The sequence below is a fragment of the Myotis myotis genome, unplaced genomic scaffold, assembly GCF_014108235.1.
Source record: "Myotis myotis isolate mMyoMyo1 unplaced genomic scaffold, mMyoMyo1.p scaffold_m19_p_3, whole genome shotgun sequence".
Classification (NCBI taxonomy): domain Eukaryota; kingdom Metazoa; phylum Chordata; class Mammalia; order Chiroptera; family Vespertilionidae; genus Myotis; species Myotis myotis.
The window spans coordinates 160,255,374-160,282,446 of record NW_023416335.1 but is presented as its reverse complement, the minus strand read 5'-3'; the positions used below and the strand labels follow the sequence as shown (position 1 = coordinate 160,282,446).

The window sequence follows — 27,073 nt, the reverse complement described above, 5'->3', positions numbered from 1 at the left end:
CAAGGTTATAGGTGTAATCCCCAGTTAGGGCACATACAAAAGTCAACCAATGAATGCATAAATAAGTAAAATAACAAATTGGTGCACCCCCTTTCTCTCTCTAAAATCAAATTTTTAAAAATCAAGTAACAATAGAACTGGAAGGAAGGAAGGAAGGAAGGAAGGAAGGAAGGAAGGAAGGAAGGAAGGAAGGGGCTTCATCCTAGGGCAGTTCTGAGATCCAGGGATCATTTTGGAAAGCTATGGGCTATAGAATCCATGATGATGACTATTTCTTTATCATCTTCTTCAACATACGTATTTTAGCTTAGTTATATACAAAAGAATAGTAACAGTAACAGTTTCTACTTACACTGAGCTTATGTGTCAGGCTCTGTATATCTACCCAACATCTCTATTACAAGTATTATTTCTTATCCCTATTTTACTGAGAAGAAAAAAAAAAGATTAAGGAACTTAACCAAGGTCACCCAGCTCACATCATCATAAGTGGTGGCATAAGAATCTGAACCCAGGCATCCTGGCTCCCAAGTCCATGTTCCTAACCAATTCATTATACTTACTGCCTCTCAAAAGCATTATCATTAGAATACCAGCTCCAAAGAAGGGGAAGACTTTGTTTAGTTTATTGCTGCATCTTCTGACTCTTAGGAAAGGAGTGCAGGTGGGGAAAGAAAAAGACAAAATGGTGGTAGTTCATGGGGAAATAAATCAAAGGTGTCTACCTCTGCAGAGTCCTAAGGCCTAAGAGAAGGCACTTACTCAGAAAAGCCTTTCCACTTCAGTAGATATTCCACTTGCCCCTTAACCACACGCCTATCTAGCACCTTCTCCACGACGTATTCCTCCTCATCCTCTGAAGAAGAACTGTCAGCTGTTCGCTTGGTTTTCTTTCCCATGTCGCACGCTGTTCCACCTGAAGGACTAAGGCCACTAGGTTCCTGTAAATGGGAAGGACATAATGGTCAGAATCCATGTGAGGAGTTAAAATTTGTCTCTTCTTTAAAATCCTCACCTGAGGATTTGTTTATTGATTTTAGAGAGAGAGAAACAACAACTAGTTGCCAGGCCAGTGTGGCTCAGTTGTTAAGTGCCGACCCATGAACCAGGAGGTCACAGTTCCATTCTCCATTAGGACACATGCTCAGGGCTGCAGGCTCCATCCCCAGTAGGGGGCCTGCAGGAAGCACCTGATCAATGATTCTCTCTCATCATTGATGTTTCTATCTCACTCCTTCTTCTCCCTTCCTCTCTCTGAAATCAATAAAAACATTTTTAAAAACCAAAACATCAATATCCGGTTGTTTCCTGTACCCTCCCCAGGGATCAAACCCGCAACCTAGGTATGTGCCCTGACTGGGAATTGAGCCTGAAATATTTTTGATGCACAGGACAATGCTCCACCTACTGCGTTACCCAGCCAGGTTTCTCATCCTTTAAAAGCCAGCCCTATCCTCAGGCAGGCCCTCCTAAACTGAGAGAGACCTGCTGTGCGTTGTGCTAGACACCCATTACAACTGAGCACAGGGGAGCAGAGAAAGCATAGGCCAGGACAAGTTTCTGTCTCTTCTTGATGAGATACAAAGGGTATAACACAACTGCCAGGTACCCTTCTCTCAGGCCTTGAAACATTCTACATATGAATCCTAAGAATTTAATGAAAAATGGGTCTATCCCCATTTTCCCAACCACAACTTTCTCTTCAACCAACAGGACCAAAATTAGATGGCACAACTGTCTAACTCCTCTAATTTCAGATTCCTAAAGTCAAGTAGTGTGATATGTCTCTCCTGGCTACTACTGTAATTGTTTACAAGCCAGAAACTAAAATAGAAATATGGAAAACCTGCAGTTAAAAGAATCATGATAGATAGAACCTTTCCCTCTATAGTAAATAAGGTTCTTTATAAAACTGAAAAAAGAAAAGCCACCAAAATGTAACTTTCTGCTCTGAGCATCTTGACTGGTCAGTCTCTTAGCAGCACACAAAAAAAAAGCATCTTTCACCACATTTTCAGTGACTCGGTACATTTTCCTTAAACAAATTGAGCTTGTCTCTTCAGGACATCCATCAGCTCACAATAGCAAGACATCTCAAACACACTGAAGCTCCTTTTTCATTTGGGGATGGGAGGGAGGCAGGGAGGAGAAAAAAAATTTTGTCCTAAAAATCAAAATTAGTCATTGGATTGCTCAGTAATTCTCAAAACTCAACTAATACAAATAGTTAAGGAGGTACCTCTCCCCTTGAGTTGGCTTCAGGCCAAAGAAAGAGGAGGAGGAAAGAGAAGTCTGGCCCCAGACTCACATCAACATGAAGCCTCAAAACACAGAGGAACCATTCATTGGCCCAAGGAAAGCTGAAGGCAACACAAATGGAAATTGAGTTAAGCTCAGAAATATGCACAACCAGGGGGTACTCAACAGAGAATCTAGTTTTTTTTAAATTCCCACGTTGTTACCATAATCATTTTTAAGAATACTTCTTTAACCATGTTAAATGGTGCCTACAGTCTGGATTATAAATTAGCAGGAATTGTTTTCTTAGCTGAACTCCATATTTATCTTTAAAGATTTGTTTCAGCAATCTCTATAAAAATATTTCCATCTTGACCAAGACCATTCCCAGAATTAGGGAAGGTCACTACTAATCTCAGAATTTTGTTCAGGCCAAGTAGCATAAAAAGTTGCATTTAATTTACTTCAAATAGCAAAATTTAAGGAATTATTCCAAGAGTAAATAGTTGGACACCGTATCTTCAGAACTTGCTAGCAATAGGTCTGCCCACCAAAAAAACTGTCTGTACCCATTACTGCCCTGTAATAAAACTAAGCTTTCATTAAAATACTTTATTTGGAAGAGGAGGTGGACGGGAGAATGTAAGTATGGGGCTTCAAAATAATTTTTCAGCTTCAAGAAAAAAAATATCTGATTTGATTTATTTAAAATTAAAATAGCCTCCGACCTCACCAGAGACAGGAAATGTCATATTCCAGGGAGAGCACCCCACCCCACCCCCACTCACCTTGGAATTTCCGGGAGCTGAGCAGTTTAGTTCAGAGCGCTGGGGTTAAAACCAGCCCTGGGTTAGATGCATGCAGTTAAGCATTGTGGCCATGGCCTCCCCAGCCTCACGAGGAAAAACAAGGATTTACATATGTGTTCTTCAGTTTGAGGGAGAAAAGGGGAAAATCTCCCTTTACAAATTCATGCAGAAGGGGCTCCCCGAAGGGAGCAGATGAAGGGGGGTTCTCTCCTTTACCTACCGGATCGCCCCACTTCTTTCTTTCCCTCTGGGCTAACAGGAGGGCCTCCCCTCCCAGATCTGGGGCTTGGCGGGCAGGCAGCTCCCCCGCCCCCACCCAGCTGCCTGGGCGCCACTGCGCAGCTGTCCCAGTCCGTTGCCATAGCAACTGGCAGCAGTACTAGACTAAGAGGGGGAGAGGCAAACTGAAAAGTTAAAAGCCTTAACTTTCCTTTTCAGTGAAGACTGGGCGAAGAAGTTGGAAGGTACCTACCTTGGCCTCAAGAGCTCAAGGGAATTGGTTCTTGGGTTTTAAATCCAAAACGGTGCTTATTCCTAAAACCACTGGAAATTAATCAGTAGCATTTTAAGATCATCCAACAGGATTATAGCTCAACTGGAAGGGGGAAGGGAAAGGCTAGGTTCCTCTACAACAGAATCAGTGCAAACCACCCATCCCCTAATCCAGCCCACCAGAAGCACTTTACACAGGGCCTCTTCTACCATCTGTCACTGAACAGTTAATTAAAATTGCTTGGAGAGTATTTGGGATACGATATAACTGTCCTTCTTTAAGAGATTACCAGATACAGAAACAGAACCCAGAGCCTAGAAGCACTACCGAAGAACTTTTCAACTGAAATTATAGATAGAAAAAAAATACTTAATCCTTAAGTACTTTTAAAAAAGCGTAGGGGAAAAAACAAATGAAAATAAAAAAAGAAAAAAACAAATAAAAAACAAAAAAGCGTAGGGGAGAGCAGTCCAACCCAACCATTACTGTTAAAACCGCTTCTCACTAGTTGTTCTTGTAATGTTATATAGAAAATTTTAAAATAATTACTACCCATCCAAAATATATATAACTAAAAATTATATAGATATCAATAGTCCCTATACTTGAGAAAAGAAGGACTGAGACAAAGAAAAATACCTAGAAACCTGCAGTCCCATAAATTTGCATTTCTCCTGGTCCTAAAGAACATTTTAGAGAACTCCAAAACCCTGCTCTGCTTTATAGAAACTTGTCTTTAGAGCTAGAAGTGGCTGCCGTAGGCCAGTAATAAAAAAGGGATAAAAAAAAAAACCAACCTGAGGAAAAAGCAGAGAATGGTGATTATTTTGGTTATCAAACAGAAGAAATTACAGGGTATGACAGCAAAGCAGACAAGTTTTCAACTACAGATTTTCTCAACTTTGAATGAATCCATCATGATATCTGAGTAAAAGTTGCTTTTTGTAACTTTTCCTAACTTTAACTTCGCAGCTAAGGGATGAGAAGAAAAATATTCCAAGATGTTCTAAATTAAAATTACAGCAACCAGAGTGAGAGAAAGAGAACATTAGTCTGGTAATAGCTGTGGACCAAGTCTGAGAAAAAACTTCTCACATTTCCTATGTATCCGTTGGAATTTAGTATTAATTTCCAGGTGGCTATTTCTGTGATTATCCAAAAGGGAAAAGCCAGGTGCAACAGAATCCCAGGAGACTTCGCATCTTATTTACACATGAATTTTCCAATCTACTGCCCACAGCTAATCACAAGAGGAGACATTTCTTCCTTAAGGACTTTACTTGTGCTATCCCAGAACCAGTCCTGTTTTACCTTCTCCCATCCCCTTTGTCTAAAACTAACGTAAATCCTTTCAGAACAATTACATCTTTCTCCTCCCTGATATATAAAAACGCTTGCAAAACTCTAGGACAACAGACATGTTGTCTCTCCTACCTAGCCATGCTTCTGGTGGTTTAGACACCATGCCCCAAGACCAGTCTTTTTTTTTTTTTTTTTGCTAGCAATGGCATGATAAACCTATTTAAAAAAAAAAAAAAAAAAAAAAAAAGACTTGCTTTAGTGGAAACTAAAATTTTTTTGTTTAACTGGTATATGAAAATAATGCCAAGGAACTAGATCAGTGTTCTGATTCTGTGATGAACTTGCCAAGTGTGATCTTGAGTAAATAAATTTTCAATCTAATCCCAGAATCACTAAAATGGGCCAAATAAATCCCCACCACCTACCTCCTAGGGAAAGAGTGAGTTAATGTTGAAACCAAAGAGCTGTTCAGTCCCCTAAAGAGAAGCTTTTGTAAAAATATTATAGGGCCGAATACAACAGCAGCAGGAAATATGACCTTCCAAATTCCTAAGCCATTAAACCATATCACATATGCAGTAACTCCTGCAGCTCAACATGTTAGACAGCAAGAAAGGAGGAACAGTGTCCCTGTTAATTAGGCAATGGTAAACTAATAAACTTTCAGAGGATTGGTATGCTCTCTCTTAAGGGTAAAATACTTATTCTTATGCTTTAAAACTCAAAAAAGCAAAGGAGATGGCAGAATGAAAAGACTAAATAGTAATTCTGTGAAGGGATAAAGGACAGGAAAGAAGATTAACACTTTAGCAACACTATCCTTTCAGGGGAAAAACAAGTGAATTCAAGGAGGAAGGGACAAAAATATTCTGGAGTCCACCCTTCTCGCTAAAATAGCAAGGACTAAAGAGCCAGATCAATTTCCTTCTTCCCACTCTTAAGACCTGCCTAAAGGGCACACTGCTGAAGTCCCTTATTCTTTGGGAAATGGGTTTTGTAACAGCTGACAAATCAAATTGGGCCTGATGCCAGGAGTCAGAGTCCAACCATAATATTCTGTAAAGAATGGCATGCAATTGTCTTGTAAATCTCCTGGACAGTCACAGATCAGAAGCTGGCAAGGATGACGACATAGTTCTGATGGAATGTGTCTTATCTTAACCTTGAAGTTACAGATCTGCTCAGGAGCAGCAGTAAGAAATGAGAAATGCACCCTGACATCGGAGGGGACATAATTCTCCTTTAGACAGTGCGACCCAGTGTATTAGGGTCAAATGAAACACAAAGCCAGACAGACAATTTAAGGGCTAGAGCCTGGACCAGATAAAGCATCAGGACTGGTGGTTCAAGCTGAGCTTGGGAGGAGGGAGCGTTCCAGTATGAGAAATGAGACATGGCTGGCAGGATGATGGAGTGATTATGGTAGAACCCCAATACGATGCAGGAGGAAGAGAGGATAAGCCTCTGAATGCAACCTTATCCTTGTGGAAATCTCCATGGGAAGGGGTGAGTAGCTTCTCAAATTTCTAGTCTTTCAGGCATAACAGTTCTCACAGACCCTTTCTTGAATAGACGCAGGAACTCTCTGTTAAAGATATCAACATCTATAGACAGACTCCGGCAACTTAACTGCCCATAAGGATACAAGAAAAGAGCAGGCCCCACCAACCCTTTATATCAATGATACAAGGCAAATTCACCTTACAGGCCTCTCGGTGTCAGGGAAAAGACACCTAAACCAGGGATCTAGTGAGAGTCAGCCTTGGAAAAACATCAAAGAGCACTAAAGCCAGGCACAGTCAGAATCCACATTCCAAGTTGATAACAGAAGACATTTTTAACAGATGAATCTTCCAGGGGGAAAAGGGGGCACGCGGGGTGGGGAGTGAGGAAGTGAGACAGAAAGAGAGGAACCAAAAACCCCACACATTACAAGGATAAAAGAAAAAATGTGTTAAAGCTGCCAACCCCCAGAAATTAAAGAGGAAAGCTAGGGAAATCCAGAACAGGTAATGGTTAACATTTGCATTAACCAATCAATCCTGAAAGCACAGAACCACCCACATTGGGTCTCTGATATGGGTCTGCTCTGTATAATTCAGGCTCTCTCTAGTCCCTCTTCAACACTACCTGTTTTGGTGGTTTTTCTTAGAGCTTGGTGTAGCAAATTTTATTTTCATAATTACTTACAAGCAAAGGCATATATATATATATATATATATATATATACACACACACACACACACACACATATCATAATTCTAAATCTTTCTCTAGGCTTTTTGTGTATTATTTAAAAAGTTATGAAAAATCACTGGTGCCCTAGCCAGTTGGGCTCAGTGGATACAGCATTGGCCTGCGGACGGAAGGGTCCCAGGTTCGATTCTGGTCAAATGCACATGCCCGGGTTGTAGGTTCAATGCCCAGTAGGGGGTATGCAGGAGGCAGCTGACCAGTGATTCTCTCATTGATGTTTCTCTCTCTCTCTCCCTCCCTCTCCTTTCCTCTCTGAAATAAAAATATATATATATATTTTTTTTAAATTAGAAGAAGAAAAAGAAAAAGCACTGGTAAGTTGCCTCACTGAACTACTCAACTATTTGATGGTGGTAGTCAGATCAAATGTTAAAATGTATAATCATTGAGCTCTCTCTCTTCATTTTAGAGTTTCAATATAAATTCTGTAAGTCTAATAAGAAGGCAAAATCCTCCAGGAAAAAAAAAAAAAGCCATTCTAAAGAGTAGAGTAGGTTGAGGGCATATGCAAAGCTCCCTCTCATATGTATTAATTAAATATGCCACTGATGGGTGACTTTACTAGGCCCAGCCTTAAGAAATTCCTATTTCCCCTCTAAGGCCCTTGGGGAAGGCTAGTGGCCTAGGTAAAGATTATATTGTCAGCTACAACTTGTCTTCAAAGCATCCTCTATCCAGTCTTATTGTGACAAAACAGATGAAAAGAAACCAAATTTATACAACTATTTTAATCGGGTCATGTTCTTTGCTCTTTAGGACCTATAAGTACAAGTGGTTTTAGATTTGTAACACATACTGCATAAAACTAAAATACCCTCTATAAAGATGCTTCCTTCCACTAGATTTATGTTTTCCAAAGTATCAGCTATGTGGCATTTTGACAAAAACACAGCATAGAGATGCACATTACAGCTGTCCTGGCGATCTCAGATTTTGTTAAATGGGCTGATAACTACCATTCCACCTCCACCAAAAGCCCATGAGTTCCCAATTCAAAAGGAGTTAAAAGCTTTTTAAGAGACTGGATTAGAAAAGAGTTGAGAAAAGATTAACTGTCGTCATTAACACCCCTATCATTAACAAGTCACATATAGACAACACAAACTTTATTAATAGAGAGTGTAGGAGGAAATGTTCTCCCTTTGGCTAGCACAGGTCCAGTTTGCGATCCTTTAAAATCAGGCCAAGGCACTGCTTCAACAAGTCACAGAATGATTCTGAGGCCAAGCATTCTGCTTGTTGATTATCCAAGCATCATGTTCCACTGAGTAAGGGAATAAAGGGCCTTTTTCTTTCAGATTAAAACATATACATCACAAATGGAGATAAAGGCTGCCTTATAAATTCTATTTGGCTGCCCTGTCCTCCAAAATCAAAGTACCATTAAAAAATATAATGAGTATGTACTACAGCAATGTCAAAACTGTTTTGAGTTGTAAGTCTGGTTCACTGGTATATTTGCAGTAGCACACAAATTCTTGATATCTCATTATCAGATCACATTCCCACAAAATAAAAATTTTATATGGGATTTGTTTCTTTCCTTTATTAAAATCTACTGAATTTCTTCTCTCAAATGTCAATCTTTGTTAAATTCAGTTACGGTGCACTTAAACCATCACAAAGCAAGAGATTAGATACCAAGATTTATGAGAAGGTAGAATTCAGCAGCACTATGGGCAAATGTCTTCCAGATGGTACTTTCCAACAACTCTATCCTTGGAATATACTGAACTCATCTCAAAGCACTATGGCCTCAGGTGGGTGTTAAATCTCACACCTACCCTCTCTTAATTAAATGTGATGGTGCATGAACTAGATCCTGTTATCTTTTGTAAAGAACCTGGAGATTTCATCATAAACAAATCTTAAGAGAAATGAGCAATAGCCATGTTTGAGTACATTACCATGAATCTTATAGCAGAACATGTTCACAAAATATGGAAGGGTTAAAAGAGAACGAAAGAGTCCACCCCCAAATAAAATTATGGTCATAAAGCATTTTTCAAACAGCCATAAAATTAAGGCTTGGTACTTACCGCTCTCATTTGTATAGATTTTAGAATTCAGCAGCTTAGGGGTAAAAAGGCCCTTTCAGGTCATTTTAAACAAATCCTCATTTTAAGGAAGAGTTTCTACTATGTCAGACAATTTATAGTCTCTCATAATCTAAGTTTAGTGAAGACATTCAAGAGATATAAAAATTAATTTGTATAAGCATAACTAAAATTTCTAAAATACCTCTATTTTAACTGTTGAGATGGTATTAGAATTTAAATCAATATGCTAAAATCTGATTAATAGATGCTAACACAAAAGGGAGGTTTCATATAATTGGAATAAGAAAGATATCTCAGATTATAAAATTTCAGGGAGTAAAAGAGAGCACTCATTCAACATATGGGATAATTTTGTGCTTTGCCGTTACCTTGGTATATTTGCAACATGAATTATATTGAAGTCATAGCCTACAATTTAGATAAATAAAATCAAGCCAGTATTGAACTTTTCCCCATCCCATACAATAGAATCCTTGGCAGCTCCTTGGCCATCTATTATGATCTTGACCAATTTCTCTCTGTGGCAATTTAAAAGCTATAAAAAAATACATAATGGGTGATGACAGGAGAAACAAACCCACACCAGAAATTATTGAACCTTGTAGGTCTTTGCAAGTATCTATATTGACATTTAAGTATGAGTTACTATGCCACAATATCATAAAAGTGTGCTCTACACCTCAGATATATTGATAGTTAAATGCAAAGGCAGGCCACCATCAGATAAACGACTACAGGGATGGCCAATCTCAGACCACCCAGCTCTTCCACCGAGTATTCTGATGTGTTACTTAAGACAAATAAGATGTTCCTAACTCTCTTTTTGTCCAGCTTCCAAATACAATCCTGACTCAAATCCTAAAGGGATGATTAACATAGTAATTCTGATCCTTGCTCTAAAATTGTTTGCTTGGTTATTGAGGGCGTATTAAGAGTCTAGCCCAGTCTTCAACTCAATGGCTGAGGATTCTAATAGTTTACCCTTGGTTAAGTCAGTGGTTAGCCCTGTCTCCAAAGGTTGTTATAAGAAAACTACTAAAGAGGTAACTTGTTAACAATGGTAAGATTAGGGGTAGGACCCTGGCTGGTGTGCTCACTTGATTGAAAGTCATCCTGTGCACCAAAAAGTCGCCTGCTTGACTCTGGGTCAGTCTGTATGTATCTTTCTTTTTCTTTTTCTTTCTCTCTCTCTCTCTCTCTCTCTCTCTCTCTCTCTCTCTCTCTCTCTTTCCTTTCTTCTCTCTCTAAAATCAATAAAAACATATTTTTTTAAATATCAGGACTAGGAATAAGATGTGGGTCCTATTCCAACTAAATCACTGAAAGGTTGAACTGAACAGTTCGCTTAACCTTAAGGATATTAGTCATTTGCTCTACTTATGTCATAGGTCTGCTTTGTGAGAAAAATAAAACTAGAAAACACACCCTAACCGGTTTGGCTCAATGGATAGAGCGTCGGCCTGCAGACTCAAGGGTCCCAGGTTCGATTCCGGTCAAGGGCATGTACCTTGGTTGCGGGCACATACCCAATAGGGAGTGTGCAGGAGGCAGCTGATGGATGTTTCTAACTCTCTATCCCTCTCCCTTCCCCTCTGTAAAAAATCAATAAAATATATACTTAAAAAAAACAAACAAAAAACAACTAGAAAACACTTCAAAAATGTAAAGCAAAAGAATTTAAGTGTCTGATAACAGATGAAGTTAAAAATAACAAATGCTTTGGTAAGTGTTCCCTCCTCTTACATTTTCCTGAGACATTGTGTAGAATTGATATTTCTTCCATGTCTCTTAAAATTCACCAGTAAAGCCATCTGGACCTGGACTTTTCTCTGTGGGAAGGTGTTTAACTACAAATTCTATTTCCTTAAATTCTATAGGGCTAGTGAAGTTCTGTATTCTGCAGTAAGCTTTAGTATTTTGTCTTTTAAGGAGGTGATTCATTTCATCTCAGACACTGAATGTACTGACATAGTTTTTCATAATATTCCCTTACTGTTTTAATGTCTGAAGGATCAGTAATGATATGTCTTCTCTTATTCCTGATCCTAGTAATTTGTACTTTTTTTCCCCTTAATCAGACTGGGTTTATTAACTTTATTGTCCTTCTCAAAATACCCACTTTCTCTACTGTTTTTGTTTTATACTTCTATTCCTTACTGCTTCCTTTGGGTTTAATTTGCTCTTCTTTTTCTAGGTTCTTAAGACGGGAAAATAGGTCACTAACTGTAGACCTTTCTTCCTTTTTTTTTTTTTTTAAATCTTCACCTAAAGATATTTTTCCATTGATTTTTAGAGAGAGTGGAAGAGAGGGAAAGACAGAAACATCAATGTGAGAGAAACACATCGATTGGTTGCCTCCTGCCTGCACCCTGAGGAGGGCCTGAGTCAGGGAAGAGTCTACAACAGAGGTACCTGCCCTTGACTGGAATCAAACCCAAGACCCTTCAGTCCACAGGATAAGTCTCTATCCACTGAGCCAAACCGGCTAGGTTGACCTTTTTGCTTTAATTGAAGCACTTAATACTATAAATTTCTAAGCACTGTCTTAGTTACATCTCACAAATTTTGATATGTCATGTTATCGTTTTTATTCAGTTCAAAATATATTTTAATTTTCTCTGTAATCTCTTCTTTGACCCATGGGTTACTTAGAGTATGTAATTGCAGATATACATTATTTCAGTTCTATTGTTTTTTCTTTCATACTAGCGGCCCAGTACACGGATTCGTGCACTGGTGGGGTCCCTTGGCCTGGCTGCAGGGATCGAGCCGAAACCTGCTCTCCAACATCCCCGAGGGATCCCGGATTGCCAGAGACGGTGCAGGCCAGGCCAAGGGACCCTATGGGTGCACAGTCAGGGCTGGGGAGGAACCCCAGGAGGGCTCCAGGGTGTGTCTGGCCCATCTCACCCAATCGATCAGCGGGACCCCAGCAGCAAGCTAACCTACGGGTCAGAGCATCTGCTTCCTAATGGTCAGTGCGCGTCACAGTGACTGGTCGAACAGTCAGACACTTAGCATATTATATAGGATATTTTGAAACTTTATTATTAGTTGTGCAAAATTTAGGATTGCTGTGTCCGCTTGATGAATTGATCCCTTTATTATCTAACCTAGTGTTAGCAATGTCCCTTACTTACCTCATGCTGCTATGGAAAAAGAACAAGAAAACACTTTGGAAAATATACAGGAAACAGAAGGTAAAACGTTTGATGATAGAGGAAGTTAAAAATAACTTTAATGAATTTTCTGAACTATCTGTAAGTTTTATCTATGCTTGTCTCCAACTATTCATATAAATAAGGTTTGCTTATGTTTTATCAGATCCTTTGATATAATTTATTGCTGTAAAGTACTGAACAAATTAGCAGTATATTACCCTCCACATCTCCATCTGAGGTGAGTCTTACTGATTTACTCCATGTGCCCTGATGAGAAACAAGGCACATGAAGTTCAAGTATTTGCCTCAGAAACCAAACTTAAGACAGAGTTCCCAACCTGTTGGTTGACCTCGTTAGCACAGGGCATTTTATTCCAACATAATTAAATTATGCCTGCTGGCTCAGATATAAATTTGCTTTATTCTAAGAAATGTAGATTATAATCAGAAAAATACTTGAATTTGGTTCCTCCTCTCCATGAAGAAATAGATGAATGTGTTATAAAACTTGATCTTGAAATAGTCCTTTCAGCAAATAATTCCATAATTTCTAGTGTCCTTCCTAGCAATGAAGCACAATGCAACAGGAACTGAGTGAGTTTGAAGAATCAGACTACATTTGAAAAATTCTAAAACTAGGCCCATGACCTAGTTTCAGGTAGAAAAATCTGTCAGTGTTTAATTTTGAGAAACTACTCTTACTAGAAAGGAAATCCAGACTACAAAGTCCACAGCCCAGCTAGTCCACTATTCTCTTTTTAGAAAATCACACACAATTAACAAGTACAGGTTTGTTGCCCTGTGTTAATAATACCGCAGGGAGTTGACAACCAGCCAACAACTCAATCTTATGTCTCTCAAATCCTAGGCAAGACCACACCACCAAACTACATTGACCCAAAATATTAGATGAGTTTTTTATTTAAAATTATTGACTTATTGACTTCAAAAACAAACTCCTGGACATTTTAGGAGTCACTTCATGGAAGTGTTATGTCTAGAAGGTTATTAGCTATCACCTACCCAAATTCTTCCATCCTATATAATAAAAGCGTAATATGCTAATTAGACCAGACGTCCTTCTAGACGTCCTTTGGGACGAAGCTGAGGCAGAGGCGACCACCATGGTGGCAGGGGCCGAGCCCCTTGCAAGAATTTCATGCATCAGGCCTCTAGTATAAGAAAAAGAAACTAAGGACAAAAGAGGAGAAATGGCTCACCCAAGGTTACTATATCAATACTTCATGGCAGAAATAAGAACCCAGGTTTCCTGAGCCTTTTTCCCCATTTGCCTCTCTCATTTGCTTTAAAGTAATCTTTTCCTTCTTGAATTAGCTAAAATTTATCTGGATAGGAGTTAGAGACCCAGAGTGTACGGATATGAATGACTCCAAAAAAAAAAGATATCCATGTCCTAATCCCTAGAACCTGTGAATATTACCTTATATGTGATTAAAAGATGGGAAAGGAGAATTTCTCTTGGATTATACAGGTGGGCCTTAAACGCAGTCACATGTATCCATGTAAAAGAGGCAGAAGAAAATGGTAAGACAGAGCAAAGAGAGATGAGACCACAGGCTGAGGCTGAAAATCACCAGAAGCTGAAAAAGGAAAGAAGGGACTCTCCCCTAGAGCCTCCACAGGGGGCTCAACACTTAATTACAGATTTCTGGCCTCCACAATAAGTTCCTGTTATTTGAAGCCACTAAGTGTGTGGTAATTTGTTATAGCAGCCACAAGAAACTAACACCCAGGGAGACAAGAAAAAAAAAAGAAAGGAAGGAAGGAAGGAAGGAAGGAAGGAAGGAAGGAAGGAAGGAAATTAAAACAGGGGAAATAAAAACTTTAAAATCATAAACTGAATATATATAAAACCAATTACTGATACAAAAAAGAAATGTGCTTCAAGTGACCCAAAGATTGCCTAAAACCTCCAATCCCTCATTTCAAAGGGTAAATTGAGGCAATCACAGGATGCAATTTACCCAAAAATTTTGGCAGAATCTGAGTAGACAAAACCAAAAAGGTTTAGTATTTACACAGCTGCTAAGAAAAACAGTGTAGGCTTCCCCTCAACATGCTAGCTGGTAGAGCTCCTGGACAGACTAAACATAGGCAACAGTTGTCACTGCGGGTGTTCTGCCAACAGAAGTGTAAAGTTGTCATCAGAAATGAATATGTGGCTTCAAGTGGCTTACAGAAATCCAACAAATCTGCATCTTGGACTCTGCACAAGCCAAATCTTCTCAGGATGACCTGGACTCCTTCCCATTAGTACAATGATCAGCTAAAGCCATCCTCTATAAGGAGCGAAGGAAAATCAAAATTTACATCAGGAGAAAAAGATAATAGCCCAGAGTCCAAGTTCAGGAATAACAATATGTAAATAGCAGCCATAGTGACTGAGTCAGTTACAAGTGATATTTCACACTATAATTTATTACTTTCTAAAATCACAGTACACAGCTTTAGGCCCAATTTCAGATAAGGTGAATGGAAATAAAAATAGAGCAAGTAAAAGAACAAAAAAGGAAAGAAATGCCTTACCAGGGGTTGTTAACCCGTGGTCGGCAAACTGCAGCTCGCGAGCCACATGCGGCTCTTTGGCCCCTAAGCCTTAGGAGTACCCTAATTAAGTTAATAACAATGTACCTACCTATATAGTTTAAGTTTAAAAAATTTGGCTCTCAAAAGAAATTTCAATCGTTGTAGTGTTGATATTTGGCTCTGTTGACTAATGAGTTTGCCGACCACGGGCAATAAAATAAATAAATCATGCTATGTGTTTAAATAAAATACTGTACCTCCATAAAGGCAAAGAGTACTTGTCTTCCTCAGAAGTTTGTATTCTGGACACCTTTCTCTCTTTTCTGGAGCTACTGTCAGGGCTCTGTAAACCACCAGAACTTCGCTACACATATAAAGATCCAGTCAGAGGTTATGTAATTTCTTTTTCCTCAGCCATCATTCTGCTCACCTATTGATGGGTTTTCAGTAAAGATGTGTTATTTTCCCTTTTAGGTTTGGCTGCAATAGTATGCCTCTAAAGACTGAGCACAGTGCTCGAAATTTAATTTTTGTAATATAAGCTCAACATTTTGTCTTGTTAACAACCAAGCCAGGTACTCCGAAGGCAAGAAAAAAAGCTCTGGCTGGGTAGCTTAAATTGGTTAGAGCAGTGGTTCACCTTTTTTTGGCCATGCCCCACCTAAGCAGCTCTAAAATCCTGAGCTCCCCCACCCCGTGCCATATAATTCTTATTATTCAAAAAGTGAGCTCCTATTTACGTGGAGGAAGCCTAAAAGGTCATTAACTTGGTCTAAACAAGCTTCCAAAGAACATGGCATCCATGAAAAAGAAAAATAAAAGAACAAAAGGACAGTTGTATTGAGGAAGAAATCACTAAGATATTGTTTAAAAAAATAATATGAAGTGATATGAAAAAATAGCAAAGTTTCAAAACATAACAGAAATGCATAAATAGGTCACAATATATGCTTATATACTGTATATGAAGCTCCTAGAACCACAAGAAATGCATAAATTTCACTGTTAATAACTCATTCTCGAACTGCCCCCCTTAAAAATCAAATTGCCCCCCTGTGGGGCGTGTGCCCCACATTGGGAACCACTGTGTTAGAGCATCCTCCCCCTATGCCAATGCTGCAGGTTTGATCTCTGGTCAGGGCAAATACAAGCATCAACTGATAAATGCATAAATAAGGGGAAAAACAACTAGATTTTCTTCTCTCTCCCTAAAATAAATAAATAACTTTTGAAGGCAAGGGAAAAATAAAAGGCCTAGCATTGGAATTTTCAATGTAATACTCTAAGAACATCAATGAAAAATTACCCACTGCCCTAGCCGGTTTGGCTCCGTGGATAGAGTGTCGGCCTGCAGACTGAAGGGTCCCAGGCTAGATTCCGGTCAAGGGCACATGCCCAGGTTGCATGCAGGAAGCAGCTGATCAATGATTCTCTCTCATCACTGATGTTTCTCTCTCTCTCTCCCTTTCTCTCTTAAATCAATAAAAATAAATAACATAAAATTATTTTTAAAAATTACCCACTAAAATTTCCCCATCAGAGAAATCTTCATCAGACCTAGTAACTATGACACTGTAAGAGAATTCTTAATAAGACAAGCAATTTTTACTTGCACACCTCAGTAAACCAAAAACTGAAATTTCGAATCCTGAAATCTTTCAAATTAAAATATATAAGAAGCATCAAATAAGGGTTCACTGATTATTTTGTTTATAAATCTAAGTAACTTGGGCTAGAGATGGGAGGAATTCACTCAGAGAGTAATTTAAGGTAGCATAATTTGGTTACCTATTCTATAGATCAGTTGTTTTTCTTTCTCTAAACTGTAGGTCAGTACACAGCTGTGAAATCAGTTCAGTAGAAAATGACCTACGTTTTTAAGAAAATGAAAGTGTACTGTAGATGCAAAAAATATCAGTGTTTGCACTTGTATTTGTACAGTGAAAATTGTTTCATTGTATGCACAGGGTCAGAATAAATGTGTTTCTTATTAAGGATCAAGGTAAAAAAAGTTTGAAACGGATCCAAAAGAATCCCAGTACAGAGGCTTAACTCACATGAAATGCAAGAAGCATCTAAAGCAAGTCTACCTTCTTAGAAAACATATTTGCCATTACTTTTGGAAGCCAAACGTAAGATGCAATCAATGATAAAAAAAACAAAAAACAACTTCATGCCGGAACCGGTTTGGCTCAGTGGATAGAGCGTCGGCCTTCGGACTGAAAGGTCCCAGGTTCGATTCCGGTCAAGGGCATGTACCTGGGTTGCGGGCACATCCCCAGTAGGAGATGTGAAGGAGGCAGCTGATCAATGTTTCTCTCTCATCGATGTTTCTAACTATCTCTCTCCCTTCCTCTCTGTAAAAAATCAATAAAATATATTTTAAAAAAAAAAACCTTCATGAAATTTTCCCTTTATCCAATGGAACAATGATCATATCTGAAGAGATAATCATTGGGATTTAGTGATCCATTTACCAAAGGCCACTTCCCAAACACTTCACCCATCTTCTCCCTCAATTTCTAATTGGTAAAAGACTTAGACAAGAAAATCAACTCTAGCATCTGCAATTTTATTTTTTTAATCGCCTGAGGATATGTTTTTATTGATTTGAGAAAAAGAAACATCGATCCTTTGCCTCCCATACACGCCTGGACCAGGGATCAATGCTGCAACCTGGGTATTTGCCCTGACCTAGAATCAACGCCAACCCCTCAGTGCAAGGGAGGAAGGATGCTCAACCAACTGATCTACCCGGACCAGGTCAATAGTTTTCAACTGGTGGAGATTTTGCTCTAATACCCCCCCAAGACATCTGGCAATGTCTGGATACATTTTGATGGACACAAAAGGGGGTAAGGAGAGGTGAGATGCATTCCTCCTACCAGAAATGTCAACAGTACTGAGGTTGAGAAATCCTGTAGACCAAGACTGTAATCTTTTCAAACCTAAAGAAATCACGGAAAGATACCCTGAACCTATAGCCCTTTAGTTTTTATAAACTAAGCAGTTATATTATTAGCATACCTACAATAGTTCATAACCGAATATGAAATAGGTTTGTCCTTTTGCAAGTGCCAGAGAACATGGAAATCCCTCCTCTGTTCACTATAAGCTCAACAAAAATTATCTGTCTTTTATGTTAAAAGGTCTCTAATCATAAGGGTACTTCATATGTAGCTGAACCTGTTACAGTATTTAAACATTTTTCCCTTGACCCTAAATAAATCAGTGACTAGAGCAGCATATATTCTGATATAGCCAAAATGTAATGAAAATTTCTATATTTTGCTAAAAATCTTAGAATAAGCAAAATGGGCATTACCAACAGGAGATGGACTACAAGTAACCACTTTGAAGGAAATATAATCAAAAGACAATAATCTAAGTGATGAATGAATCCTCCTGCCACAAACAACCTAAATATCACCCTCCTCAAGCAGCTTCCTTCTTATCCAAATTCAGAAAATCTCAGAGAAGTAGCAAAAAGAGAGGATCAGAAGCTCTTTAATGTGGTGTAAAGAGACATATGTGGTGGGAAAAGTTCCTCAAAGAAAAAGGCAATGGGAAAGATGAATATATCTTGTAAAGGACTTAGCATGATGCCTAGCAGATACTAAGTACTCAAAAAGTTACTTTTTTATTTATATGTTTTAAACCGAGAATGGCCTTAGTTTCCTAAGGGGAAAACAGCACTCTTTCGCGGTAAAAGGAGAATGGTGGTGAGAAGTACGCGATTATGAATGGAAACAAACAAACAAAAAAACTTGACTTTTTAGCTTAATCTTAATCACAAATTCTTATAATCTCTGCAAAGATTTAAACATTAGAGATACAACTTGCCTCGATCCCACTGTATCATGAAGCTTCCCAAAACTTTCTCTATGTTTTTACAAATATTGAGTTGCCCGTGGAAATAGGCATCATGTAGATTTTTTTCGGATGCCTTTCCACAATACATAGAGCTTTATCCCATTCATTCTAACACTTCAAGGAAGTCTTCCTAATGGAGCTAGTCAAAAACCTCCCTTGGATGGTGGGAAGTACAGAGGTGGGAGAAAATGGCAAACTCAAGGTATCCAGGAGCAAATGCAGTTTCCCTATCAGGGAGGTTTATAGGATGGAGGCCTAAAGGCTTCGTTAGAGAAGTCAGTGTGGACAAAATACCCACCCCCGACGCGCCATCACAGGCATCGAATACCCTTCCTTGCCACCCCAAACCTAAGACCTCTGTCTTTTGGAGCGCTGATTGGACGACCAGCCGAGCGCTCTCCATAGGATGTTTTACTGGCTCCAGATTTGGTCCATCCGTTTAACCGCCCGACTCCCTCATTCCCCATTGGAGTCAAACCGCTGCCTCTGGGAGGAGCCCAACCTACCGCGCGCTTCGTGCTCATTGGCTCAGTGAAATGCTGCTCAGGAGGAGAAAACCCGCCTCCCACATTCCGATGGCCCAAGGGCCGATCAGTCTGCAGCTAAAGACAGACTCAATTGGTCTATACACATGCCAGTCAAATTCTTCGTGGGCAAAGCTCCACAGAACCTGCGGGGGTAAAACATCCGCCCCTGTCCTTCCATTGGTTGGCCAGACCCACCGCTCCCCCTTCACTAGCCCCCACCCCGCGATCCATTCATTTCACACAATAACGGGCTCAATTGGAGTCGGTTCGAGACCTCCCATCGGTAGGCAAGACTGTCCGCCACTTACCCGGGATCGAGACCGATCTCTCACGCAAATGTCTTCTCTGTTTCTCTGTGATGAGAGCCGGACCACAAGCCACCGCTGCCGCCGTCTTCTGCGCAACGCCAACCGCCCGCCAAAACGGATCCTTCCCTGCGCCTGCGCTACCAATCCTGGGACCAGACCTTTTCTCCGCCCATTACGCCTGCGCAAAACGAGGCACAACTCCCGCCATTACGCAGGCGCTGTAGGTTCGCCACCGTCTCCCGCCCGCCATTTCACGTGTTTCTTGAGCCAGGCGGAACTTCTTAATGCGCCTGCGTGAACTCGCCATTTTACTATACATGCGTTCAGCTGGCGGTTGTTGCAAAAAATAAAATTGTCACATTCTACTTTTTGATACATAGTATTAATCATGCTTTGACAACTGAGTACAATGTAACATTTGCAGCGTGGAAGATTAGAATGTTATTTAAATACCCTAGGTATATTTAAATATGAATGATTGGTTGGGTAGCCAATCAGAAGAGTTAAGAATAATACTACTCGGGAACCAATAGTCTCCGAGGGGTGGGCACTGCGTAGAACGCCCAAAAGGGTGACGTTACAGCAATGCGGCACCACAGACCAATAGGAGCAGGAAGCTATGTCAGTTATCCTATCAGAGCTACCAAGGGGCGGAGTCTACCAATGCCGCAAGGGAGGAGGCGGGATAAAAAAGCGAGGCCGAAAGTAGGCTGGCAGATACGCTCCTTAGATCACTCCTTTCTGCTGGTGAACGCCGCGGAGTAAGCATCGTTGGAATTTCCCCTGTAGCAGTCATCATGTCTAAGTCTGAGGTGAGTTAGACGCTCTCTACAACTTCACTTTCTCCCTCGTCCCTTCCTGAGTTCTATGGGATGCAGTGTGGATGGGCTGCTTGCACCAGCCCATTCGGCAGTTCTTGGGTCGCGCCCAGGGCCTACCCCTCCCGAAGTTCAGGTCGCCATTTTGTCCTCGTCGTGGCCATGAGGCCGTCGTCCTGAAACCCTTAGTTATCAGCCGCTCGTTCCTCCCAGTAAGACACTTAGGCATTACACCGATTTTTTTTTTTTTGCTTTGTCTCAGAGGCGAATTTCTTAAAAGCAATTGTAATCTCTTACTGGCAATGGATCCCTCCCACCTAGTCCTTTTGTTGCGCGTGCGTCGGGAAGCAGGGACGCATGCGCCCGCGGTTTCCCAGCCCCAACAGAAAGTCTCCCCCACGGGGAGAAGCACGTGGCCAGTTGCGACCCGCGGGAACAGTATGAGAGCTACCACCGTGCTGTCTAGTTCTGCTTCTCTTACGGGAAAGGTGTTTTGCGTTAAGCGCCCACTTAACGCTCCCCCCCCCCCCATTCTTAGTCTCCCAAGGAGCCGGAGCAGCTGCGGAAGCTCTTTATCGGAGGTTTGAGCTTTGAAACAACCGATGAGAGTCTGAGGAGCCATTTTGAGCAATGGGGAACGCTCACGGACTGTGTGGTAAGGCCTGGAAGAGACAAAAGGGCAGTAGAACCAGTCGATTTTCCTGGGCTTGTCTTGCTCTAGTTCTGTCTGAATGCTTGGGAAAATTAACAGGATTCCAGTTGCAGATAACTTGGGCGGGAAGGTGTGGGCTTAAGTGATTAAAAGGCTTTTATTCCTAGATTTACTCTAGGTGGGTAATGGGAGCTGCAGGGCTTTGTATAAAGGGCCAGTATAAAGTTTCCTGTACCTTATTCAAGGTGGAAATGTCAGTGGCTTTGGGGATCTTACTGTGTGTTAAATGAATTACATCTCAGGTGATGAGAGATCCAAACACCAAGCGCTCCAGAGGCTTTGGGTTTGTCACCTACGCCACCGTGGAGGAGGTGGACGCAGCCATGAACGCGAGGCCACACAAGGTGGACGGAAGAGTGGTGGAACCAAAGAGGGCTGTCTCGAGAGAAGTAAGAGATGCTTTTTCTTTCCCTTGGAAGTGTCCTGTTATGTACACTAGGGATGGCAAGAAACTTCGATCCTAATTTTGGGATAGATCCTGCTCTAACTTAATTGGGGCCTTTTCCCTCTTAGGATTCTCAAAGACCTGGTGCCCACTTAACTGTGAAAAAGATTTTTGTCGGTGGTATTAAAGAAGACACTGAAGAACATCACCTAAGAGATTATTTTGAACAGTATGGGAAAATAGAAGTGATTGAAATCATGACTGACCGAGGCAGTGGCAAAAAGAGAGGCTTTGCTTTTGTAACCTTTGACGACCATGACTCTGTAGACAAGATTGTCAGTAAGTATCAAGTGACATGTTTGCTAAGGGTTCTAAACCCTGAGATACTGTGTTCTAAACCCTGAGATACTGTGTTCTTTTTATCTTCAAATTTAGTTCAGAAATACCATACTGTGAATGGCCACAACTGTGAAGTAAGGAAAGCTCTATCTAAGCAAGAGATGGCTAGTGCTTCTTCCAGCCAAAGAGGTGGGTTTTTTGCTTTTATTAAACCTTAAAGTCCAATTCTAATTTGTATGGTTCAACACTTAAAACTTTTCTTGTTAAGGTCGAAGTGGTTCTGGAAACTTCGGAGGTGGTCGTGGAGGTGGTTTTGGTGGAAACGACAACTTTGGACGTGGAGGAAACTTCAGTGGTCGAGGTATTGGATTATACTCCACTGTTACCAACTAATAGTAAGCTTGTAATTTAATTAACACAGATAACTTGCCCTTTATGTAATCTGTGGCAGTTATTGTAACTACTGGTCAACATTTCCAAAGTTACATTTTATCCAAATGTTCTGACTTCTCACTAACCAGAAGTTAAAGACTCTGGTATGGAAATCATTTTTATAGTGCAGGAACTACTTCCTAGAGTTCATACTTAAAAGGCTGGAATTTGTATGCAATTTATATACTTCAAACCTGCTTTAAAATTTTGCTCTCTTACAGGTGGCTTTGGTGGCAGCCGTGGTGGCGGTGGATATGGTGGCAGTGGAGATGGCTATAATGGATTTGGTAATGATGGTAAGTTTTGTTCGTTGTTTTAGGAATTAGACAAGTGAGAAGGTTTTTTGGCTGTCTACAGAATAGATGGGTAGAAACTAAAACTTGAGTGCATCTAGTGCATGACAAGCTAAACTCTGACCATAACAGCATGATTCAAGCAGGCCGTTTCCCATTAGCCGTAAAACAGATTTTGATTGTTGAATACTTTTGTCTTATTGAGAAGAATTGTATTCTTGTAGGTGGTTATGGAGGAGGCGGCCCTGGTTACTCTGGAGGAAGCAGAGGCTATGGAAGTGGTGGACAGGGTTATGGAAACCAGGGCAGTGGCTATGGCGGGAGTGGCAGCTATGACAGCTATAACAACGGAGGAGGCGGAGGCGGCTTTGGCGGTGGTAGTGGTAGGTATCCAGTGATCCAGGTACTTGGTGCAGTAGCTAGATTAGTCTTGTAGAGTTATGCCCATGTGGGGATGAGATGCTCTTAAAAGCATTATGTGGTACACTGCATGGTACTTTTTAATGGGCTTGCTATGCTACCTCCTAGCTTTAAGCTGGGGCCGCCTCACTCCCAACTAGTTGAATAAGTGGATAGTGGCGTGTTCAACTGGAACTAGATTAGCTGTAGTAGGATTTAGTGTTTTAACTTCTTTGGGACCATAGGCACTTAGTTGATGTATCCAGCATGTGTTTGCAGTGCCCCTGGATGGATAAAGGCCTTCAAGGCTAGAGAATATGCTCTGTTGTCATGGTGAGTTGGGTACTTTTTTTTTTTTTTAAAATACTGGATTATTCAACTGAATGCCTTGTCCAGAAAATATAAAATGCAAAGATAAACGTTGGAGCCATCCGAGTTTGGGAGAAAGAAAGGCAAGGCAGGTCGTGCAACCTCGTTTTTCCCCCCCCAACTCTGAACACTAAATAGATTCAGTACAGCCCTCTTTCCATTCCTAGGAAGCAATTTTGGAGGTGGTGGAAGCTACAATGATTTTGGCAATTACAACAATCAGTCTTCAAATTTTGGGCCTATGAAAGGAGGAAACTTTGGAGGCAGAAGCTCTGGCCCTTATGGTGGTGGAGGTCAATATTTTGCCAAACCACGAAACCAAGGTAGGGTGCATGTATATGTAGTATTAGGGGGCTAAGTGTATTTCTAACTGGTACTGGTTATAAAAAGCTGATTTAAAGCCTTCAAAATACTGAAGTGATTGGTAATTTGCAATCAAATTGAAAATATCATCTGAGCTTAAACTCAGATTTTAACTTTATTGCTTCAAATATAAATGCATTACTATAGATATTTCCAAAAGTTTAAAGGAACAACCCTTATTCGTAGGTGGCTATGGCGGTTCCAGCAGCAGCAGTAGCTATGGCAGTGGCAGAAGGTTTTAATTACTGCCAGGTAAGTAAACATCTTTTTGTATTTTGGCTTAGTTTTCATAATTGATAATGAACCCAGTAACCCTAATGTAGCTAAGCAGTGCAACATAGTTAACATTATAACTTCAGTAAAATTGTGGATATTAAGCTAATAATTCAGATCAGCAAAATTTGTGGGAAACAAAACTTGATATTGGATTGTAGCCTTTAAGTCTTAATATGTTTAGATTAACAACTTTATTCCATATTGTTCAACAGGAAACAAAGCTTAGCAGGAGAGGAGAGCCAGAGAAGTGACAGGGAAGCTACAGGTTACAACAGATTTGTGAACTCAGCCAAGCACAGTGGTGGCAGGGCCTAGCTGCTACAAAGAAGACATGTGTTAGACAATACTCATGTGAATGGGCAAAAAAAACTCGAGGACTGTATTTGTGACTAATTGTATAACAGGTTATTTTAGTTTCTGTTCTGTGGAAAGTGTAAAGCATTCCAACCAAGGGTTTTAATGTAGATTTTTTTTTTTTTTTGCACCCATGCTGTTGATTGCTAAATGTAATAGTCTGATCATGACGCTGAATAAATGTGTCTTTTTTTAAATGTGCTGTGTAAAGTTAGTTTGCTCTGAAGCCATCATGGTAAATTACCCCAACAGTGTGAAGCTAGAATTCCTTCAGGGTGATGCCAGGTTCCATTTTAAATTTACTTACAAACTGCTTGGGCACAGAAGCCATTGTCTTCAGAAACTTTGGTGTAGTTGAATTGACAGTTACTGTGTTGTGACCTGGAGTTCACCATTAAAAGGGTCACCCAAGCAGAGTCATGGAGTTTATTTGGTTATTAATGATTGTTGGCACATCCTATGCAATATATCTAAATTGAATTATGGTACCAGATAAAATTATAGATGGATATGAAGCTTGTGTATCATCCATTATCATGTGTAATCAATAAACGATTTACTATCCTCTTGAATGACAACTGTATGGATTTGGGACTGGCAGAGCTTTGGACTTTCCCTACCCACCACCCCTGATAATGTTGAATACTTCTATCACAATTCAAGTTCAAAGCTTTGCCAGAGAATAGAAACCAGCTGCTGGCTAATGCCACCCCAAAAGTCAACAGATTTAGAGTATTTGGGAGATGTTTTTTAAAATTGGCCAGCACCAGTAAGAAATTCCTACTCCTACACAAAATAGGCTTACATTAAAGGAAAACTGCAGTTTCCTTTGTTCTGGTTGGGTGGGCCTTTATAGAGGTTTATAGATTTTAGCCACACTAGTTGCCTATTTGGAAACAAAAATTATGGGCATGTTTAGGAACCATACTGCTTACAAACATGATGACTGCAGTTTTCCTTTAAACATGGCACAAGATCACACAACCATCCTAAAATGTTAATTGTATGGAAAATGGTTTCTAAATCTTTTAAGTTACATACTATCCAGTCATTGTTATTTGTATATAGGTTCTTTTGAGCCCTCCCCTTTGATATTTTCAGTGCCATTGTACTTACCTAGTAGCATAGAGATTTGTTTATCACTAGGACTGTATTTCATCCCATGGGTGTGTTACTTGGAAGTCTGGGGGCGGGGTGGTGATGGGTGGGAGGTGGAGTGGAGGTGGGTGGGAAAGCATGGATGGATGATACAGTTCCATGGGTTTGATATTGGCTGAGTTTGCAATGGCAGGTGGAACCTTAACTATTGAGGGAGTTTGCAGATACCTCAGGATTCCTGACAATGCCTTTAAAGATCCAGGAGAGATGTTCAGCTACTAGGAACTGCTAGCAAGCATAGCGCGAATGGCTCCGAGCTCAGACACTCTACAGCTGAGAGTAGACACTTGTGGTATGTGGAGTACAGATAAGCCAGGGGCAGGCCACGGCACGCTCCATGACAGCTAGGAGGGAGTGAATTTTCAGTGACCATCGCAAGGAAGGAGGCAGACAAAAGTAAGGCACACCTGACTCTTAGGACTAGCAGTCAGAACCAGGAGGAAAGGTTTTATTGCTATGCTGGTAGGTAAGAACAGATTTTACTTACATCCATATAGTTATGTAAAATCCAGTTTTCTGTTATATTTCCTTATTATATTGAGCCAAAACTAGTCCAGTTAAGCTGAACTTGGTTTTTCTGGAGATGGATTGTTTTAAATTGACACCCTAGCCTTGGTGGATAACAATTGAAGGAAATGAGTGCTTTAACTATCTACTATGAATAATAAATTTTTGGCCTTTAATTTTATTTCCTACTTCTTTGACCCATTTCCTTAAAACAATGGCTCAAAGTAATGCATTAGACTCTTCCCCAAAGTGATGGTGGGAGGGTGGGTGGACCATTAATTGGGGGGTGGGGGACTTAGCCTGAGATGGGACTTTATCTCAGAAAAGCTAGTTCTAAAGGTTGTTTGCTTTTCTAGGGAGGAGTCTGGTACTACAGGCTTATCAACACGTCTTAAACAGAAACTCATCTGTCCAAGCTCATGGCTAAAAGGTAAATTTTTATAAAGCAATGGTAAGCAAATGATTGGTATTGCCAAAATAGAATGACACAAAATAGAATAGACTTTGCCTCAGAACCAAAGTCTTGCTAATCTGATCTAATAGAAATCTGTTAATAAAGCAACTGGATTCCCAGTAAAAAGAATGGGAATCTTTCATCTGCTTGTGTAAATACTTAACTTTTTTTTTCTTTTTGCAGGACGGCCTTATGAGGACGACCTTTATCTGAGCCAATGTGTACTTCATTTTCACTGCCATGCAGTTTTCGTTGGCTGTGTTGCAGCTTGAATTAATCATTCAGTTTTATGAATGGGATTTTAAATAAAATGCTTTTAACTTTGTTTCTTACTTTCATTTTCTCCTTTTCATGATACTTAGGGTAAACTTGACACTGCACCCCTCAAGTTTGAGAATGGGAAATAGAGGAGGTAATGATATACCAGGTGTCTGCTAAACCAGAAAACTTACTAGCAGGATCAATCTAAAGAAACAGGGCCTCATGTAAAAAGTCATTGCATTTTGAACCTAGCAGTTAAGGTAAATGTTTTAAATCACAGGCTGGTGTTCAGATTAACAAGGAAGGATTGGGTTGTGGGAACTGAAATCTGAGAGGCTGGGCTCTCGCTGCAGGGCTGAATTGTGACCGGTAGAAGTAC

General features: G+C 40.2%; 2 protein-coding genes and 1 non-coding gene across 10 annotated transcripts in view; 1 reads left to right on the top strand and 2 right to left on the bottom strand.

Moving 5' to 3' along the window:
• The window catches only part of CBX5 (chromobox 5), a 38,498-nt gene extending 18,768 nt beyond the window's left edge, over nt 1-19,730 (bottom strand). The window contains exons 1-3 of one of the 6 annotated variants that reach the window (XM_036298659.1): nt 19,575-19,721; nt 14,518-14,619; nt 763-941 (exon numbers count right to left, since the gene is read on the bottom strand). In XM_036298659.1, coding sequence (XP_036154552.1) covers nt 763-941; nt 14,518-14,538 — 200 coding nt within the window. In that variant the 5' untranslated portion in view covers nt 14,539-14,619; nt 19,575-19,721. The other 5 variants (XM_036298662.1, XM_036298660.1, XM_036298664.1 and 2 more) reach the window with 5 other exon arrangements.
• Nucleotides 1,421-1,556, bottom strand: LOC118652372. The gene has a single exon (XR_004966608.1).
• A 518-nt stretch (nt 19,731-20,248) lies between the features above and the next one.
• On the top strand, nt 20,249-26,765 carry HNRNPA1 (heterogeneous nuclear ribonucleoprotein A1). 3 transcript variants are annotated; one of them, XR_004965991.1, is made up of 12 exons: nt 20,249-20,386; nt 20,931-21,047; nt 21,347-21,493; nt 21,618-21,828; nt 21,925-22,017; nt 22,097-22,189; nt 22,482-22,556; nt 22,778-22,936; nt 23,489-23,644; nt 23,871-23,936; nt 26,336-26,409; nt 26,617-26,765. XR_004965991.1 is itself a non-coding variant. In XM_036298665.1 (11 exons), the coding sequence occupies exons 1-10, from the start codon at nt 20,372-20,374 to the stop codon at nt 23,924-23,926; spliced, it is 1,122 nt and encodes a 373-aa protein (XP_036154558.1). In that variant the 5' UTR covers nt 20,249-20,371; the 3' UTR covers nt 23,927-23,936; nt 24,173-24,886. The 3 variants fall into 3 exon arrangements, 2 of the variants coding, with proteins under 2 accessions (XP_036154558.1, XP_036154559.1); XM_036298665.1 differs by lacking the exons at nt 26,336-26,409; nt 26,617-26,765 and adding an exon at nt 24,173-24,886; XM_036298666.1 differs by lacking the exons at nt 22,778-22,936; nt 26,336-26,409; nt 26,617-26,765 and adding an exon at nt 24,173-24,886.
• The last annotated feature ends 308 nt before the right edge of the window (nt 26,766-27,073 follow it).

Coding starts and splice junctions, on each gene's coding strand:
- HNRNPA1 (XM_036298665.1), top strand. Junction 21,829..21,924: donor CTCTGTAGACAAGATTGTCA/GTAAGTATCAAG, acceptor CTTCAAATTTAG/TTCAGAAATACCATACTGTG. Junction 22,557..22,777: donor TAATGGATTTGGTAATGATG/GTAAGTTTTGTT, acceptor GTATTCTTGTAG/GTGGTTATGGAGGAGGCGGC.